The sequence below is a fragment of the Carcharhinus amblyrhynchos genome, chromosome 20 (genome assembly GCF_965287045.1).
Source record: "Carcharhinus amblyrhynchos chromosome 20, sCarAmb.v2.hapA, whole genome shotgun sequence".
Classification (NCBI taxonomy): Eukaryota; Metazoa; Chordata; class Chondrichthyes; order Carcharhiniformes; family Carcharhinidae; genus Carcharhinus; species Carcharhinus amblyrhynchos.
In genome coordinates, this window is record NC_137343.1 from 42,773,488 (window position 1) to 42,794,710 (window position 21,223).

At 45.2% G+C, this 21,223-nt stretch overlaps 1 protein-coding gene across 6 annotated transcripts in view; it reads right to left on the reverse strand.

The window, feature by feature from the left end:
* Window positions 1-21,223, reverse strand: part of osbp2b (oxysterol binding protein 2b) — a 354,770-nt gene that overhangs the window by 24,077 nt on the left and 309,470 nt on the right. For all 6 annotated transcript variants that reach the window (XM_080208479.1, XM_080208481.1, XM_080208478.1 and 3 more), the window contains one exon: window positions 19,137-19,301. In XM_080208479.1, the coding sequence (XP_080064605.1) occupies window positions 19,137-19,301 (165 nt within the window). The remainder of the gene's footprint in view (window positions 1-19,136; window positions 19,302-21,223) is intronic.

The following is a 21,223-nucleotide window of genomic DNA, read 5'->3' on the forward strand; positions in this document are numbered from 1 at the left end:
CAAAGTGCTGTCAATGAAGGACTTTTCAAGAGTAGTAATGCTGTAACATAGGAAATATGATAGCTAATTTATACACAGCGAGATCCTGCAGGAAGTAATGCGATAGTGACCAGAGAATCCATTGCAATGACGTTGGCTGTGAGATAAATATTAGCCAGTACTATCAGAGATAAGTCAGCTTCTCTTTCAGAGTAGTGCCATGGGATATTTTACACCCGCTTCAGAGAGTACACAGAGGCTTGGTTTACCATCTCATCCAGAAGTTGGCACCTCTAACAGTGCACCGCACCTTCGGGACTGCACTAGGTGTGTCAAACTAGATTCTGTGCTTCTATAAGTAAATCTGATCTTGAACTCATGTGATCCCTGACCCTTGTGTTCTACTTGATGACTTCACGAATTTTAATTTTAATTTTAATAGAATATTTCACAACGAGTTATAGAAACTGCTTAATCATTTATACATTAATAGAATTGTCATCAGCTGCAAATAGTAAAAACGACAGGAATATTTACATGTTCAGAGGGAGCGCACGGCTCTCACAGTCAGTGTTGTGGGCAATCACCACGTACCTCACTTCACTCGCCCTTGCTTTACATGTGGATCACTTCACACACATCCAAGATGGCACCATAGTGAGGCAAGCTGTGCCTCGCATACTTTCTAGTTTGATCATTTAGTCTCATTGTGCGCTTCTAAAATTTCTATGTTGCTTTTAATTATTTTTTAAAAATTGCTCCATTTTCTCTGAATTCCCTTATTTGTGAATACAGCAGGTGGCGCTGTTCTATGCCCTGAATGTTAATAGTTGAGAACAGGATATGGTTCAACGGTTATTTAATTTATTAGTGTCACAAGTAAGCTTATATTAACATTGCAATAAGTTACTGTGAAAACTCCTGAGTCACCACACTCCGGTGTCTGTTCAGGTACACAGTTCAGAATGGACAATGCAGCTAACCAGCACATCTTTTAGAGTGTGGGAGGAAACTGGAGCACCTGGATTAAACCCACGCAGACATGGGGAGAATGTGCAGACTCTGCACAGACAGTGACCCAAGCCAGGAATTGAACCCGGCTCCCTGGCACTGTGAGGCGGCAGTGCTAACCACTGTGCCACCGTGCATCTCTTAGCCCTTTACAGTACAGATTGGTATGTTTATTCCTCTTTACATTTGACAGAAAACGTACTGACAACATGACAAACCCCGAATGAGACAGCAGGACAGAGTCAGGCATTTTTATTTTACTGAATAAGCATTTTCGCAGCTTCATGTCATTCTATGGGCAGCACAGTGGTCGGCACTGCTGCCTCAGTGCCAGGGACCTGGGTTTGAATCCGGCCTTAGATCGCGGTCTCTGTGGAGTTTGCACATTCTCCCCGTGTCTGCGTGGGTTTCCTTCAGGTGATCCGGTTTCCTCCCACACTCCACAGATGTGCAGGTTAGGTTGATTGGCCGTGCTAAATTAGTGTCAGAGGATTAGCGGGGTAAATACATGAAGTTACGAGAGTAGGGGCTGGGTGGGGCTGTTGTTGGTGCAGGGCGGGGTTGTTGTTGGTGCAGGGCGGGGTTGTTGTTGGTGCAGGGCGGGGTTGTTGTTGGTGCAGGGCGGGGTTGTTGGTGCAGGGCGGGGTTGTTGTAGGTGCAGGGCGGGGTTGTTGTTGGTGCAGGGCGGGGTTGTTGTTGGTGCAGGGCGGGGTTGTTGTTGGTGCAGGGCGGGGTTGTTGTTGGTGCAGGGCGGGGTTGTTGTAGGTGCAGGGCGGGGTTGTTGGTGCAGGGCTCGATGGGCCGAAGGGCCTCCTTCTGCACAGTAAGGATTCTATGATGAAGGCAAGATGGAATTCTCTACTGACACCAACCCACGGCAATGCTATTTATTGATATAACTGTCCCAAAGTTAATACAACCTCATTATAAAAAAGCGTTTGTGCTCAAAAGGATTCTTCACGTTCGAAGGTCAGTCTGTGTATGTGTGTCGGTGCGGAAGTGAACACTTGATTAAACCTGGTGTCTTGTGTGAGACTGAATATTTTTTATTCTTTCACGGGATGTGGGTATTGCTGGCTGGGCCAGCAGTTGTTTCCCTCCCATGGCTGCTCTTGAACCAAAGGCAGCTGAGAGTTAACCACATTGCTGCGGCTCTGGAGTCACATGTAGGCCAGGCCGAGTGAGGACGGCAGATTTCCTTCTCTAAAGGACATTGGTGAAACCAGATAGGTTTCAATGATAGATTTTTTTTATTATTGAATTCAAATTCGAAATTACTAGTCCAGCGACAATACCACTGCACCACCCTCTCCCCCGTAAAGCATAAGAGGTGTGTGCACGAAGGTATCAGTCTGCACGGGTTTCTGTAAGGATCTGTGTGGGTGAGGCTGCCTGACTGTGAGGGGTGCACGGGACTGAGACAGTGCCTGTGTCTGAGAGGGGGGCTGGTTTGAGGCCACGGGCTGCTGGCTGATCCATCTCATTTTACTGCCTTTTCCTAAAGTGAATGGCTCTTCCCTGCACTCCTACCAGACAATTCAAGCAGTTCCCTTTCTCCCAGACCTCAGCACCATCGCTCTGAGTCAGGTCTGAGGCCTGTCTCAGAGCACAGAGGGACGGACGGGCACGGTTTAAGAGGGATATGGGCCAAATGCAGACAAACAGGACTAGTTCAGTTCAGGACACCTGGCTGGCATGAATGAGTTGGGCCGAAGGGCCTGTTTTCGCGCTGTATGTCTCTATAAATCTAATGGTGCTGAGGTCTGTGGGCGCGGTAAGCAGCAATAAAATATCACAGTGTTGATGTGCATTTTCTTCACGCAAATGTTTAATTTGAACCGTTTAACTTAAAAAAACAAGTTGCTGGCCGTGTGGGGGATTGAGTGGGTTATAAATAGTCGGAGCTCTGATCAATCAAGGAGTCTGCAGATGGTTTAAAACCACGTCCAATATCCTCCGCCCAACTCCTACATAAAGGCTATTACAGGTTATAATTTACATCAGGTTCAGCAACTGGATAATTAGAAGTCCATCGTATGACTCATTTTTCATTTACCAATCCAGAACAAAGCAAACATTCCGGGCGGGATTTCCCAATCACACTCACCCCAAGACTGGAAAATCCCACCCGAGGTCAACAGACTTTTGCAATCGTCCACCCCTGCCCATGTGCATGGCGGGTGGGGCTGGAAAATTCTGCCTGCTATGTTGGTAACCGCTATTAATCTTCCATTCCAGGTATGAACAGAATCAAAGTAAGTGAGGGATGGCATCTTGGGAATAGTGAGGATAATATAACCGTATTGAAGATCCTGATGGAGAGAAATGTATGTGATAAAAGGGTCAGTGGCTCCTGATTGGAAAGAAGCCAGCCAGGATGGAGAAAGAGTGGAGATAAGTGGGACAAACTGGCGAAACATATCGACACAGAGATAAAGCACTTGGCAATGTTTAACGGGAAGATGAAGACTCAAGAGGACTATATGCTACTGTGCAATAAAATCAAAGTGGCCAAAATTGAATGAATAAACAGAGAAGTGAGGATTTTTTAAAATTAATTTGTGGGACATGGACATTGTTAGCTGTCCAGGATTTATTGCCCATCCCTAGTTGCCCTTGGAGGGAAGTTGAGTCAACCACTCTGCTGTGGCTTTGGAATCACATGTACGTCAGACTGGTTAAAGACAGCAGATTTCCTTCCCTAAAGGACATCAGTGAACCAGATGGGTTTTACAACAATTGACAATAGTTTTATGGTCATCAGTAGGTTCTTAATTCAAGATTTTTTTAAATTGAATTCAAATTCACCATCTGCTGTGCTGGGATTCAAACCTGGGTCCCCAGAACATTAGTTGAGTTTCTGGATTAATAGTCTAGCGATAATATCACTAGGTCATTGACTCCTCAGGATAATGGTGAACCTAAAGCAAGAGCCAAGAACCAACACAGTGCTGTGGCAGAACAGCCTCCCTAACAGCATCGTGGGTGTACCTACACCATATGGACTTCAGCAGTTCAAGAAGGCAGCTCATCATCACCTTCTCAGAGGCAACTAGGGATTGTCCAAGGGCAATGAATACTGGCCTAGCTAGCAATGCACACTGTAGAATCATAGAATCCCTACAGTGTAGAACGAGGCCATTTGGCCCATCGAACCTGCACAGACAACAATTCCATAATCCCACATTTGCTCTGCTAGTCCCTTGACACTAAGGGGCAATTTACCACTGCCTAACAACCCAACCCACACATTTTTGGAGTGCGGTAGGAAACCGGAGCATCCGGGGGAAACCCATGCAGACACGGGGAGAACATGCAGACTCCACACAGACAATCACCGGAGGCCAGAATTGAACCTGCTGTGCTAACTACTGTGCTACCTGTGTGAAGGAATAAAAAGAACATAAACAATAAAAAAAAAGTTAAAGGGCTCGACAAGGTAGAAGCAGCGAGATTATTTCCACTTAGAATGGAAACAAGAACTAGAGGGCACAGCCTCAAAATAAGGGGGAGTCAATTTAGAACAGAGTTGAGGAGGAACTTCTTCTCCCATAGGGTAGTGAATCTTTGGAATTCTCTGCCCATTGAAGCAGTGGAGGCTACCTCGTTAAATGTGTTTAAGTCACAGAGAGATAGATGTTTGACCAGTAAGGGAATTAAGGGTGATGGGGGCGGGGGGGAGAGAGACAGAGAGAGAGAGAGAGAGAGAGAGAGAGAGAGAGAGGTGGTAAGTGAAACTGAACCACTATCAGATCAGCCATGATCTTATTGAATGGTGGAGCAGGCTCGAGGGGCTAGATGGCCTACTCCTGCTCCTATTTCTTATGTTAAGGACAAAAAGGTATATGGCGAGTTTAGAAAAGAGATTAGAAAGACAACTCAGTAGGAAGGGGAAATATTGTAATGAAAATAAAAAGTGTAAAAATAAATAGTAAATTACTCTGTAGACATATAAATAAGGATAATTGATGGAGGGATAGTGCTGATAAGGGACAAGCAAGATAAATTTTTGAGGCAATGTGAGATGGCAGATTAATGAACACATACTTTGTCTCACTTTTCACTGAACAGCTGCTAAAGGGGGAATGGCAAAGCAGAAGGAGGGAGATAAAGGCAGAAAGAATGGAGATGCCAAATTTAATAACACCATATAAAAACAAGAAATGCTGGAACCACTCAACAGGTCAAATAGCATCCATTGAATGCAGAGAACGATAGAAATGATACAGCACAGAAGGGAGCCATTCAGCCCATCTTGACCATGCTGACCCAAAGACATCCAAATGGCCTTCCTAATCCCATCTTCCTCCACACAGCCCATAGCCCTGCAGTTTACAGCACTTAAGGTGTAGATCCAGGTACTTTTTAAATAAGTTTAGGATCTCTGCCTCCACCACCAACTCAGGCAGCAAATTCCAGACACCCACCACCCCCTGCATAAAAAGATTTTTCCTCTAGTCCTTCTGTCACTTGGTTTGAATCTATGACCCCTGGCTTTTGAAGTCTCCGCCAAAGGAATCAGGTTACTCCTGTTCACTCTCTCTGCCCCTCCACAATTTTGTAGACCTCTATCATGTCACTCCTCAGTCTTTTTTAGAACATAGAACACTACAGCACAAACAGGCCCTTCGGCCCACGAGTTGCGCCGATCACATCAACACCTACCAACCTACAGACCTATCTATAACCCTCAATCTCATTAAACCCCATATACTCATCCAGAAGTCTTTTAAAAGACCCCAGCGAGTTCGCCTCCACCACCACTGACAGCAGCCGATTCCATTCACTCACCACCCTCTGAGTGAAAAACTTACCCCTAACATCACTTCTGAACCTCCCTCCCCGCACCTTAAATCTGTGTCCTCTCGTAGCAACCATTTCAACCTGGGGAAATAGCCTCTGAGAGTCCACCCTATCTATTCCTCTCAACATTTTGTAAACTTCTATCAGGTCGCCTCTCAACCTTCGTCTCTCCAGGGAAAAGAGTCCCAGCTCCCTCAACCTAACTTCAGAAGGCATGCCTCCCAGTCCAGGCAACATCCTTGTAAATCTCCTCTGTACTCTCTCAATAGCTTCTACATCTTTCCTATAGTGAGGCGACCAGAACTGCGCACAATACTCTAAATGAGGCCTGACAAGGGTCTTATAAAGTTGCAGCATTACCTCCCGACTCCTAAACTCAATCCCTCGATTAATGAAGGCCAGTACACCATACGCCTTCTTGACCACCTCCTCCACCTGCGAGGCCGATTTAAGAGTCCTGTGGACCCGGACCCCAAGATCCATCTGCTCTTCAACACTACTCAGACTTCTGCCCTTGATAGTGTACTCGTTCATCCCGTTGGTTCTGCCAAAATGGACGACTACACATTTATCTGCGTTGAAGTCCATCTGCCACTTCTCCGCCCAGTCCTGCATCCTATCTATGTCCTGCTGCAACTTTTGCCATCCTTCCAGACCATCCACAACACGACCAACCTTCGTGTCATCAGCGAACTTTTTGTTCCAAGGAAAATAACTTCAACCTCTCTAATCTCTCCTCGTAGTGACAAACTGATTCTATAATATCAGTTTTCCCTCTCTGACCTCTCTACCATTGAGCTTGTGGAACATCACCTCTTCCTTCCATTAAACATAAACACCAGCACAAAGCAATTGGGCAGAACAGTCTGTTTCCAAGCTGTAAATTCCAAAAGGTGGTAAAATAATGGAAAGGATCATCAAGGGCAAACTGGATCATCAGTACAATAATGGCCTTGCAAACAGTCGTTTACACAGATTCATGAGAGAAGGCATTTGATAAAGTGCCACATTAAAGGTAATTGTAGAAAATAAATGTTCATGTTATTGGGGGTAACATATTGGCATGGATAGAAGATGATTGCGTGGCTAATGGGATACACTGAGTGGGCATAAATGGGTCTTTTTCAGGTTAGCAACATGTGACAAGTGGAGTGCCATAGAGATCAATGCTGGGGGCCTCAACTTTTCACAATTTCTATCAATGATTGGATGAAGAAATTGAAGGGATGGTTCCTAAATTTGCTAATGACACAAAGGTAGGTAGGAGAGTAAGTTAAGAAGAGGACACAAGGAGGCTGCAAAAATATATAGGTGGGCTACACATGTGGGCAAAATTCTGGCAAATGGAGTATAATGTGGAAAAATGTGAAATTTTGGGAGGAGGAATAAAAATAAATAAATAATGATGAGAGATTGCAGAGCTCTGAGGTGTAGAGGGATCTGACTGCCCTCGTGCATGAATCACAAAAGGCTAATATGCAGGTAAAGCAAATAATTAGTAATAGAATATTATCATTTATTGCGACAGGAATTGAATACAAAAAGTAGGGATGTTATACTTCAGTTGTACAGGGCCACTTTTGAAGTATCGTGTACAGTATTAGTCACCTTATTCAGGAAAGATGTAAATGCATTGGAAGAAGTTCAGAGGAAGTTTACCAGGCTAATATCTGGAATGGCAGGATTGTCTTATGAGGAAAGGATTGGCAGGCTGGGCTTGTGCTGGGAGGTAGTACAGAATTCTTAGTATGAGGGCCTTCATTTTAGTTTTACTATAATAAGTAGACTGGGTTAAGGTAATTATAAAGCGCCTTATATTCACAATGTGCCTGGAACAAAATATGCAAAGGTATTATAAACTGCGAACCTCAAATTAACCAAGTATTATAATCTTAAACTGTATTTTCAATAAACATGTATTGTGTGCTTTGGTCAACTTTGTTCTCAATGCAGCATGATGGGAAACACAGTGGTAGACAAGCCGAATTCTTTTAACACAATGGAACCCAAAAAGGCAGTTTCTCTTCTCTTTTTGGATATGCGAAAGCAAGTTTAATAGGCCTGGGTTGTAAGGGAGTGGATTCATTCATGGGTAGCGAGGCTGGAAAAGTTTTACAAGCTGATAAGGAGAGGTCAGAGTTGGGCAGAGAATAACTCCTTTTGCCAATTAAGATTCGCCGCTGCAAGCAGTAGCCTTGGTTACCGGAATTGACATGAGTTTGGTTTCCTAGGTAACGGGGGAGGAACCTACAAGGGCAATGAACTAATGATCTCCTATTCCTGTTGATAAGTGGAACGTTATTGGCTAATTGTAATATTGTAATTGGACCCTTCAGTCTGATTCACAAGGCTGGGCGGGATATTGAAATGTTAAGAATAATATAACAATTTTACAACTGTGAGATTTGCTCAGAGAGGACAATCAACCTTCAGTGACTGTGTCTACCCCCTGAAGCATGCATTAGCAAATAAATATCTTTTCACTCCATAACTGTACACTGTCTTTCACTGTTTATGTATTGGTTGAATGAGGTCAACTAAATACAGAGCATCCCAGTGGGACACCTCAAAAAATTCCTCTTACAATTTGGCACCAACATTCATTTCCCAGCCCTACTTGTCTTTGAGAAGGTGGGAGTGAGCCAGGGCCTTAAACTATTATTGTCCATTTGGCGTAGGTATATCCACAATGCTGTTTGCCTGGATTATTCCTTTTAGCCTTTTCTGTGGCTGTCTGGTACAATTTGCTAGGTCACTTCAGAGGGAAGTTATGAGTCAACCACATTGCTGTGGGTCCAGAGTCACATGCAAGTCAGACCAGGTAAGGACAGCAGATTTCTTTCTGTGGTGAACTTGGTACTACGCAAAAACAGAAGTTCATGAGATCCCCCTTTAACCCATCATGAAACTGAAGAAAGCTCTGGAAAGGGGGTAATTGGATTTCCTGACTATTACATAGGTCCCAGAGATGTTACCAACAGAACGCACAGGCCCTACTGTGTGAAGGACACAGATCTGTCATGGAAAGGTCAGTTTTTCTGTTTGAAAGAGAAGTAGAGAGGAGGAGGGAGGAAGTGGCATGGTTGTATTGTCAGTGGACTAGTAATCCAAAGACCCGGAGAAAAATCTTGGTTCAAAACCCACCACAGCAAACGGTGAAATTTGAATTCAATAAAACATCTGGAATTAAAAGTCTAACGATGGCAACAAAACCATTGTTAATTGTCGTTAAAAGCCACCTCGTTCACTGATGTCCTTAAGGGAAAGAAATCTGCCGTCCTTGCCCAGTCTGGCCTACATGTGACTCCAGATTCACAGCAATGTTGACTCTCAACTGGCCTCTGAAACAGGTGATAAATCCTGGCCCAGCCAGTGATGCTTATGTCTTACAAAATGAATTTTAGAAAAAGCTCTTGGAAGTACTTTGCGAGCTGGCTTAGAAGGTCTAAAACATGAGGAAAAAGAGGCTGGAAAAACTTAGCAGGTCTGGCAGCATCTGTGCGAGCAAGAGAGACAAGATTTCACTTTTCAAAAGTTTTGCTGTGACAGTTAATCCCAATTTATTTTTCCAGTACGCTGTTTTTTTTATTGCAGATTTCCACATCTGCCACATTTTGCTGTTACTAAAACCTGGAAAGTAGCCTGACTACCTCAGGGACTGGAGGCTTTCCTAGAATTGGCCAAACCTCTGGCCGAGCAAGTGACTGAAAAGGGACCCTGGGAAGTTCCAGTCTGTCATGACCCAGGGGACTGAGGTTTCAGAGAAGCATGAGCCTTGCTGACGATAATCAAACTGGTCAAACCTGAGGGTTCACAACTGCTGCTGGTCAGGACTTGCCCTGCCCTGCAAGGAAAACAAACAGTGTTGTATTCCAGGCTTATTAATTACTTGAAGTTACGAATTCCATCTGCTGGGACGGGATTTGAACCCACACCCCAGGTGCATTAGCCTGAGCTGTGGATTACGAGTCCAGTGACATTGTCACCGCACCACCATCTCCCCGAAGCTGAGGGGCAGGGAAAAAAGTACCGACTGATAGTACATCATTTGCTGCACCAATTGTATAAACATTCTGGATTCAGAAACCCAAAGTGATCAGATTTTCAAATGAAACTAAATTAGCTAAGGCAATATTGAAGGAATGACAGAATACACTGGGCCAGATCTGTAAACAGTGGGGGTGGAGTTGAATGGAGACAAGTGGAAAGTTTATTTATTTATTTGTGTCACAAGTAGGTTTACATTAACACTGCAATGAAGTTACCTTCAAAATCCCCAAGTGGCCACACTCCGACGCCTGTTTGGATACACTGAGGGAGAATTTAGCATGGCTAATGCACCTATTCAGCACGTCTTTCAGACTGTGGGAGGAAACCCACACAGGCACGAGGAGAACATACAAACTGTCATTGTTTGTGTGGAGTTTGCATGTTCTCCCCATGTCTGCATGGGTTTCCTCCGGGTGCTCCGGTTTTCTCCTGCAGTCCAAAGATGTGCAAGTTATGGGGGATTATGGGGATAGAGCCTAAGTAGGATTGTTATCAGTCCATACTTGATAGGCCGAATGGCCTCCTTCTGCACTGCAGGGATTCTATGATTTCTATGATCCACACAGACAGTGACCCAAAGCAGGAACCCAACCTGGGTCCCTGGAACTGTGAGACAGCAGTGCTAACCACTGCGCCACCAAATCACCCTAGTGCTACAATAGAGGGTAAAATAAGCAGCCTACAGCTGTGATAAATGGCTGAAATAGTTAAAAGTTGAAGCTGAGAAAGGCCTTGGGATCATAGCAACGTTGATGCTGTATAAGGCCAATCAGTGCAGAGCAGCGATTCAGAAAGCCTACTGCAATCGTTGTGGATACACGAAGAAGTCTCACAACACCAGGTTAGAGTCCAACCAGCTTGCTTGATAGAGTGACTGAGCAGAAACTGATAGCCAAGGTCCGCACACATGAGGATGGCCTCAACTGGGATCTTGGGTTTGTGTCACACTATCTGTAACCCCCATGACTGGTAAACTTTCTCTGAACTTCTTCCAATGCATTTACATCTTTCCTGAATAAGGTGACCAGTACTGTAAAGTTGAAGTGTTGCCACAAAAGCCCCTCTTTCCATTCTGTCAAACAACAGTTTAAATATCAACACCCCCACCCCTCCCCCAGGTCTCTGAAAGGACAGTGCGATTCTAAGTGAAACTGCACCTTGGAAGGCAAATCAGTCAAAGCCGACGCTTCCTCTCCCAAACTGGCAGCGTTCCAGGAGCGCAGACTTTAATTATTCCATCTCTTCACGCTCACTATAAATAGCTGGCCCACTTTGCCTCAGTTTCCAGTACATTTTCACCTGCGCCTCTTCTGGGAGTGCGATAAAACATACATTCCCATAAATAATTTCCTGTGGTGAATTCTTTTTTCCAACATCACCGTCACTGCGAGTCTTAGCAAAGGAAGGCTTAATTATGTATACAATACGCACTTCACTCAGGAATAACAGCCTGAGTTCAGGTTTTTGTGAATGTGGCACAGAGAGAAAGAAAACACACACACAGACTGTTCCCGCCTCCGTCCCAGACTGTGACGCATTTCCCCAGGGATTCTCATTAACAGCTCCCGTCAGCTGCTTCATCTCACTAAATTCCAAAGGATTTGGAGATTCTGGGGAATTACAGTGGAGGGACAATGTTCAATCGCATTTCGCTGGAGGCTGAACTGATCATTTTTAACACGGAGAGCGGATAAAATGTGTAAAATCAAACACGTGTTCCACCAGAGAGTGAGAAAGGATCTCACGGAAACTTATAAAATTCTAACAGAGTTAGACTGCCCACGTCCTGTGAGTGAAGACATTTGGAAGTACCTCAGATGGAGGGAGGCTTCATGAGGAAGAGTTTAGGCTGCATTCCTAATGTTGAAGAAAATCCACCTTTTTAGCCCCTTGAATTGTGTCATAAGGTTAAAGGCGAAATACTGTGGCTGCTCAGAAAGTTCCAGTGTAGACCTCATAGACCGAAGCTCCTTCTACATAAAAACATAGAGACTAGAAGCAGGAGAAGACCATTCGGCCCTTCGAGCCTTCCCTGCCATTCATTTTGATCATGGCTGATCATCAAATGTTCCCAATGGTGGGGGATCCAGAACTAGGATAAAGGGTAAACCTTTTAGGATGAAGGTGAGGAGGAATTTTTTCACCCAGAGGGTGGTGAGTGTGTGGAATTCACTACCAGAGGAAGTAGCTGAGGCCAAAATGTTGTCTGATTTCAAGATATTTCTCTAGGGGCTAAAGGGATCAAGGGATGTGGGGAGGAAAGGGTATCAGGATATTCAATTCGATGATCAGCCATGATCAAAATGAATGGCGGGGAAGGCTCGAAGGGCTGAATGGTCTTCTCCTGCTTCTAGTCTCAATGTTTTTATGTAGAAGGAGCTTCGGTCTATGAGGTCTTCACTAGAACTTTCTGAGCAGCCACAGTATTTCGCCTTTAACCTTATGACACCAATTTAAGGGGCTGAAAAGGTAGATTTTCTTCAACATTAGGAATGCAGCCTAAACTCTTCCTCATGAAGCCTCCCTCCATCTGAAGTACTTCCAAATGTCTTCACTCATAAGATGTGAGCAGTGCTGACAATGGGACATTGATTGGCCATCTCTAATTGACTGTGAGAAGAGGGAAGTGAACCTTCTTCATGAACTCCTGCAACCCATAGTGAAGATGCACCCACAATGGATAGGGAGCTCCAGGAGTTTGACCCAATGACGATGAAGAAACAGTGGTATATTTCCATGTTAGGATGCTAACTTGCAGGTGGTGATGTTCCTAAGTGCCTGCTGCCCCTGTGCTTCCAGGTAGCAGAGGTCCCAGGTTTGTGAAGAGCTGCCAAAAGTGTCTTGACAAGTTGATGCAGCATATCTGTGGACAGTCCACAATTGAGCTGTGCAGCTCAACACCACCTTCTCCAACACAATTAGGGATCAGCAATAAATGCTGACCCATCCTGCAAAAGAATAAATAAAAAAGATGGAAGGGTGGCACAGTGGTTAGCATTGCTGCCTCACAGTGCAAGGGAGCAGGGTCACTGTGTGGAGTTCGCACATTCTCCCTGGGTCTGTGCGGGTTTCCTCCAGGTGCTCCACTTTCCTCCTACACTCCAAAGATGTGCAGGTTAGGTGGATTAGCCATGGTAAATTGTTCCTCAGTGTCCGAAGATGTATAGATTAGGGAGCTGAGCCATGGTAAACATGTGGGCCTGGTGCAGGTTTGATGGGCAGAACGGCCTCCCTCTGCACTGTAGGGAATCTATGATTCTATGAATATGATAATGTACTACTAATCAGAGTGTGGCAATCACCTTATTAAGTGAATTGCCAGTAGAACCTGTAACATGGATTGTGCTATAAATACAAACACTCTGGGAGTTGACTTCATTGTAGGTGGCAGCTCTGAAGTTTTTTAAAATTTCACTTGTGGGACATGGGCATCGCTGGCTGGCCAGCATTTATTGCTCAACCCTAGTTACCCTTGTTCAGAGGACAGTAGAGAGTCAACCACATTGCTGTGGCTCTGGAGTCACATGTAGACCAGACCGGGTGAGGACGGCAGATTTCATTCCTTAAAGGACATTAGTGAACTAGATGGGTTTTTCCAACAATCGACAATGGTTTCACGGTCATCAGGAGATTCTGAATTCCAGATTTTTTTAATTGAATTCTAATTCTGCCGTGGCAAGATTTGAACAAGGGTCCCAGAACATTAGCTGAGTTTCTGGATTAATAGTCTAGCGATAATAACACTTGGCCATTACCTTCCCAGAGATTTACATGAAATAGCTTGACCCTAAAGACCAGTGTGAAGTGATTCTTCCACCACAGCCATTTATCATGAGTAACACAATTCCGGCTTGCAAACCCAGGTATAAATACTAGGCCAATGGGATAAAAGTGTCTGCTTTTGACTGGTGATGATGATCCTATCAGAAAGCTGCCTGGGCTTTTTAATTCATTTTCCAAGTGGCAAAAAGTGGCACAGGTGGAATCTGATGTGGAGATGCCGGCGTCGGGCTGGGGTAAACACAGTAAGAAGTCTCACAACACCAGGTTAGAGTCCAACCAGTTTATTTGATAGTAAACCCACTAGCTTTCGGAAACGGTGTTCCTTCATCAGGTGTGTGGAAGGTTCTGATCAGAGAAGGGCGTATAAAGACACACACAATTTACAGAATACTGATTAGAATGCAAGTCTTTACAGCTAACCTGCTATTCAAGTCTTAAAGATGCAGACACTGTGAGTGGAGAAACTGTGTGTGTCTTTATACGCCTTTCTCTGATCAGAACCTCCCACACACCTGATGAAGGAACACCATTTCCGAAAGCTTGTGGGTTTACTGTCAAATAAACTGGTTGGACTTAAACCTGGTGTTGTGAGACTTCTTCCAGTAGAATCTGACAGCATCTGCAACAGCAACGCACATTTATATAGCATCGTTAATGCAGTAAAATATTTAAAGACCCTTCAAAGGAGTGTTGTCAATTGAACTCCACACCACACACGCGGAGACTGCCCCGGCTGCCGTGTGTGAATGTTGGGTGGGGACAGGGTCAGGTTTGGCTGTGATACACCCCACTCTAAATGTTTGTTCAGGGGGCAATTTAAACCTAATCTGCCTACCATTAAACTGACACCATCCCGTACAACACTGGCTTCACAACCTTCCTAATTCTACAGCTCATTGAGGTTAATATTGAACAGGGTGCAAATCCAAGAGAGACTGTCACTAAATGTGTGATCCAGGTTAATATTCTAGAGGCATGGGTTCAAATCCCACCAAGACAACTGATGCAATTTGAAATCAATTAATAAATCTGGTGACCATATTATTGCCGCTGATTGTGATAAAAACCCATCTAATGTCCTTTAGGGAAGGAAATCTGCCATCCTTACCTGGTCTGGCCTATATGTGACTCCAGACCCACAGCAGCGTGCTCGACTCTTAAGTGCCCTCTGAAATAACCAAGCAAGTCACTCAGTTCAAGGGCAACTAGAGATGGGCACCACCCATCCTATGGTTACCGCACCCCCCACCCCATGACTTCCTTTTAGCAACTATAAACTTGGTCAGAAGTGGGATTTGAGGTGTTTCTTAAAGGAGGATATAAAGGAGGCCAAAACATTGTCTGATTTCAAGAAGAAATTTATATATAGCTTTTGGGGCTAAAGGGATCAAGGGATATGGGAGGAAGTGGGGTATCAAGATATTGAATTTGATGATCATCCACGATCAAGATCACTTACGTGGCGAAACTATTACTTACGTGGCGAAAAACTGCAGCAGGCGACGGTGCAGAGGGACCTCGGAGTCCTTGTGCATGAGTCGCAAAAACCCAGCTTGCAGGTGCAGCAGGTGGTCAGGAAGGCGAATGGGATGCTGGCCTTCATAGCGAGGGGGATTGAATATAAAAGTAGGGAGGCCTTGCTGCAGCTGTACAGGGCATTGGTGAGGCCGCAGCTGGAGTACTGTGTGCAGTTTTGGGCGCCGTACTTACGCAAGGATATTTTGGCCTTGGAGGGAGTGCAGAGGAGGTTTACTAGGCTGATACCGGAGTTGAGGGGGTTGAGCTATGAGGAGAGGCTGAATAAACTAGGCTTGTACTCGTTAGAGTTTAGAAGAATGAGGGGAGATCTCATTGAGACGTATAAGATGATGAATGGGATGGATAGGATAGAGGTGGAGAGACTCTTCCCGCTCAGAAAGGACAGTAGGACTAGGGGGCACAGCCTCAAGGTAAGGGGGGGCGGTTTAGAACGGAGTTGAGGAGGAACTTTTTCACTCAAAGGGTGGTGAATCTCTGGAATTCTCTGCCCGTTGAGGTGGTGGAGGCTGCCTCGCTAAATATTTTTAAGACGCAGGTTGATGGGTTTTTGATAAGCGAGGGGATTAAGGGTTATGCGGAGAGGGCGGGGATGTGGAACTGAGCCACAACAGATCAGCTATGATCTTATTGAATGGCGGGACAGGCTCGAAGGGCTAGATGGCCTACTCCTGCTCCTATTTCTTATGTTCTTAAGATGAATGGCAGTGCAAACTCAAAGGGCTGAATGGCCTACTCCTGCTTCTAGCTTCTATGTATGTTTCTATCAGTTAGAACACACTTGGAACAACGAGAACAGCTTTGGTCTCCTTATCTGAGAGAAGATATACTGGCATTGGCAGCAGTTCAGGGAAGGTTCACCAGGTTGATGCTGGGTAATGGAGGGATTTTCTTGTGAGGGGAGGTTGAGTAGGTAGGGCCTGTATTCATTGGAGTTTAGAAGAATGAGAGGCAACTTTATTTAGATATATAGGATTCTCAGGGGGCTTGACAAGGTCGATGCTGAGAGATCGTTTCCCCTTGTGGGAGAGGGCCAGAGGGCACAATCTCAGAGTAAGGGGGTTGCCCATTTAAGACAGAGATGAGGAGGAATTTCTTCTCTCAGTGGGTAGTGAATGTGTGGAGTTCTTTACTACAGAGGGCTGTAGAGGCTGGATGGTTAACTAAGTTCAAGGCTGAGATAGATTGTTAATCAGTAAGGAAATCCAGGGTTATGAGGATAAGACGGGAAAGTGGAGCTGAGGATCAACACATCAGATCAGTCTGCTCCTGTGTCTCATGGAGAAGGGAGAGGTTGGGAGTGGAGAAGGTGCTTAGGGAGGGAGTTTGAGAGTTTAGAGTGTAGACAGCTGAGAGCACAGCCATCCTAAATGAAAACAAGCGTGTTCTCAAGGGTCCAAATCGAGGAGTCTGAAGATTTGAGGTTTGGGGAAGAAACAAGGATGGGAATGTTATAAATCGGGCCAACGCACAGCTGCGAGGATGGGATAATGGGTGAATGTGAGGTACAGTTTGCATAGAGACAGCAGAGTTCCAGATTGTCTGGGTCTCGAGATGGGGAAAGGCAAGCCTGAAGATTTCACTATCAAATCACTGAAGACTGCAGTACTGGGACAGGCCAGCAGATGGTGCAAGGTGAGGTCCCCGGTCACCTCTTCAGAGCGCAATGGATACAATGCTGGCTTTAAAGTGGGAAGTGGTAGAGAGAGAGAAAGTTGCTGGATCAGCAGTCCTGAAAAGGCCTTGGACATCACAGCCACTAAATGTTTTCATTCTGATTCTTTCCAGAAGACATTTTCTGCAAACTGTAGACTTAACCAGAAAGGCAGCAACAAAGCCGTGCTCAACGCTTGGAGTTTGATATTACTCGGTTGTGAATGGAGTTAATGTGCTTCAAGTCACAATTAGAATTGCTCTGTCAAGGGCAATCAGTTGTGAAAAATCCTCCTGAGAACCCTTCACCCCTGAATATATAAAGATTTAGAGAATCATAGCGGTTTCACTTTGATTTCTTTGACTGCCTTGTTCGGCCAGTAAACGACAGTCCAGGGTCCTGTTGTTATTGATAATTACCAGCCTCTCCAATAACGGCACACAAAACACCATTCATCATCAGTAATACTCTGAAAACCTACCGAAAATATTTCATCAGTTCTTCAGTACGGCGGCACAATGCTTAGCACTGCTGCCTCACAGTGCCAAGGACCTGGGTTTGATTCCTAGTTTGGGTCACTGTCTGTGCAGAGTCTGCACATTCTCCCCATGTCTGCATGGGTTTCCTCCAGTTTCCTCCAACAGTCTGAAAGACGTGCTGGTTAGGTGCATTGGCCGTGCTAAATTCTCCCTCAGTGAGCCTAAACAGGTGTCGGAGAGTGACAACTAGGGGATTTTCACTAACTTCACTGCAATGTTAATGTAAGCCTACTTGGGACTAATAAATAAATATTGGCTTTGTAACTCTGTGAAGATCTTCCCCCATGGTTCGACGCGCAAAATCTGAAATTAAGAATCTACTGATGACAATGAAACCATTGTCGATTGTCAGAAAAACCCATTTGGTTCACTAATGTCCTTTAGGGAAGGAAATCTGCCGTCCTTACCTGGTCTGACCTACGTATGATTCCAGGGCCACAGCAATGTGATTGACTCCCAACTTCCCTCCAACTAGGGATGGGGAATAAATGCTGGCCAGCCATACCCCACTAATGAATAAAAAATATTAGTTCAATGCCCCCTCCCTCCACCACACCCAATAAAACAATCGACTGAGAGTAATGCAAACTTAGACAACCTTCAACCAGGACTGGAGCAATGAGAGAGACAAGGTACCCTGATCACTGAGGGCTCTTCAATCTGCATCTTGTGTGAATTATCACTCACTGGGTCATTGTTTAGTTACAAACTTCATTCACAGACACTTAAGGCTGTAGAATCCTGCCCCAGGAATAAGAGAACTCGATGAATCTTGCTTTGATAAGACTCTGCCAATTAATTTTTCCAAGGTTATTTTATATCACCACAGATGCTGGAGTGAGTCAGTGTCCAGTCTGCAGCCGGAGTATTAAATGGAGATGCAACAGAGCAGTTCATAGAACCGTAGAACCCTACAGCGCAGAAAGAGGCCATTCGGCCCATTGAATCTGCACCAAACACAATCCCACCCAGGCCCTACCCCCATATCCCTACATATTATACCCACTCATCCCTCTAACTTACGCATCCCCCGACACTAAGGGGCAATTTTTTAGCATGGCCAATCAACCTAACCCGCACATATTTGGACTGTGGGAGGAAACCGGAGCACCCGGAGGAAACTCACGCAGACACGAGGAGAATGTGCAAACTCCCCACAGACAGTAACCCGAGCCGGGAGTCGAACCCAGGACCCTGGAGCTGTGAAGCAGCAGTGCTAACCGCTGTGCTACCGTGCCGCCCTAGCCACTGTGCTACCGTGCCGTGCCCAGTTGCTCTGCTCGAAGATCATCACAGCACTTCCTCAGCAACTGCTTCAGACCTTCACACATCAGTCTGCCCTTGCTAGTATATACTTGATGATGTGTCACTGAAAGAGGCCCTTCAGCCCATCGTGTCCCCACTGGTCATCAAGCATCTATCTAATTCTAATCCCATTTTCCAGTATTTGGTCCGTAGCCTTGTACGCATTTCAAATGCTCCTCTAACTGGTTCTTAGATGTTGCGAGGGACCCTGCCTCTACAGGCGGTGGGTTCCAGATTCCCAACACTCTCTGTTAATGGAGCCTGGAACAATGACAATGCCCTCCGCTCCTTCATGAGCAGCACTCTGAAAGCTAGCGGCGTTTGCTACCAAATAAACCTGTTGGACTTTAACCTGGCCAGTGACACCCATGACCCACAACTGAATAAAAAATCTCCATCTGCTATCTCGTGGCCCGTTCACTTAACTATCCGCATCTCTTTATGCCCTCCTCCAGATAAAGGTAGAAGTTACTCACAGGCATGGGAATCTTTGACAGCTCCTTCCCGATGCAGTTTTTCATGATGCTCCAGAGATTAAGGCTGTAATTGGGCTTGTCCGGGATTTGAGTCCGTCTCTTTCTGTTCGACTTCACGCCTCTGCTTTCTGCGCTGAAGGAGGCTTGATGCTGACAGTCAAACGCCTGGAGGAAGAGCAGCACAATGACCAATTATAGAACCACAGAATCCATACAGTGCAGAAGGAGGCCATTCAACCCATCAAGACTTTACCAACTGTAGTCCCACCCAGGCCTATTCCCATAACCCCAGAGCATCTTACTCATGCCCACCCACCCCAGCCCTATCCCCGTAACTCACTCCACACATTTATCCCACTAATCCCCCTAGCCTACACATCTTTGGACACTAAGGGGCAATTTAGCATGGCCAATCCACCCACCCTGCACATCTTTGGACTGTGGGAGGAAACTCCACACAGACATGGGGAGAACGTGCAGACTCTGCATAGACCCGAAGCCTGATTTGAACCCAGATCCCTGGCGCTGTGAGACAGCAGTGTTGGCCACTGTGCCATCATGCCATCTTGTGTGAGACCACGTACACATAGCTGGGACGATGTCTGAGAGAGGAGAATCGTGTCGAATGATGAGCAAAATGCAGACTCAGGAATACAAAGCAGTACCTGTGTGTGAAAGCGCAGGCAACTTTACGGATGCAGGCAGTTAGTGCCTTGATAAAATAATTTCCCCAACACAGAGTGCAGTGAATATAACAACATCACAGGCTGAGGCAAAGTGATATTACGCACTACTGTAGAGTGTGGGACTCCACATTATGACAATAGTAATGGGTTAGATTCCAAGTTGTGAAGCAAGTTTTGGGTATCTTAAAAATTGATCTGCTTGTATGGAGAGAACCCTGATTATTAATAAAGTTTACTGATCACAACTCAAACACACAGGAACTCACTGAATAAAAAGAATAGGATTAACATTGCAATTCACTGATACTGGGTTCATGGCCAGTCACTGCATGAGATAGTTACATTGAGGATAAATTACAGTGATGGATACGTTAAGTTTTTGGGGTTGGACAGAGAGAGGACTTGTCCTCTTTTCTTCGTGCTCTGCCACTTTCCTTTCAGCCCACATCCAACCCTTGTTGCTCCCTATGATGCTCGTTGTGGATCATTTCCTTCTGGCCCTCTCTCTTTTCTATACATATTATTACTCCTGTTAGTTTTTTTCTTGTGCGTGAAAGGGGGTGGTGAAAGGTGGAGCGTTTACCCTTGTTAGACTGCTGGGCCAGGTCTCGGAGGACTAACGCTGTGTAATAATCACTAATATAAAAGTGATGGGCGTGCTCTACTAAAGGGATGTGTTACAGTGAGATGTATACCCTGGCTTTGGGCATTTGCTGATCAAACACTGGTTATTAATTACCCTCCCGGTTACTCCAGGCATGTATCTCCTCTTCCGTTTGATGTCGGTAAATCCGGTGTTCATTGTGACTGACAGCTACAGCAACAACTGGTGTCACATTGTACAAAGGCACTGTCAGAGTTGAAAGATATTTGGACACAGCGTTCGTGAGTGATGGATCTTTTATTGCCTTCTTATCGATAAGGCAATCTTGTCTCAGGCTTCTTCAGTGTGCCTTGCCCAATAGTGTACAATCAGCTTTTTTATAAGGCAATTCTTACAACTACTAGTAAAGTTAATTGTTTCTAGTCACATGTACAAAGAGGTAGACCCGACACAATGGCTGTTTAATCGTGTCCCATTGGTGATGTCATAATCTTTAGTGGTAGATGGATGGAATGTCCGGTCAGACAATGGTCACTTAATCATGTCTTTATCATAGTTTTGGTGCTGTTAGCAAGGACATTCAACTGTGCCCTGTTAATAGATAGAGTGAAACATCCCCTTTTTGTCTGTGCTAACTATTTCACGTACATGCAGATGCACTCAGTCTACAGTGAGGGTGCTGCTAATTTTCCTGGCCCCGGCTGACCCCATGCTGAGCTCAGTTCTCCTCTGACACAGCATTCAATTTTCCAGTGCATCGGACAGACTAAGACATACACTGGTATCATTTTAAACAG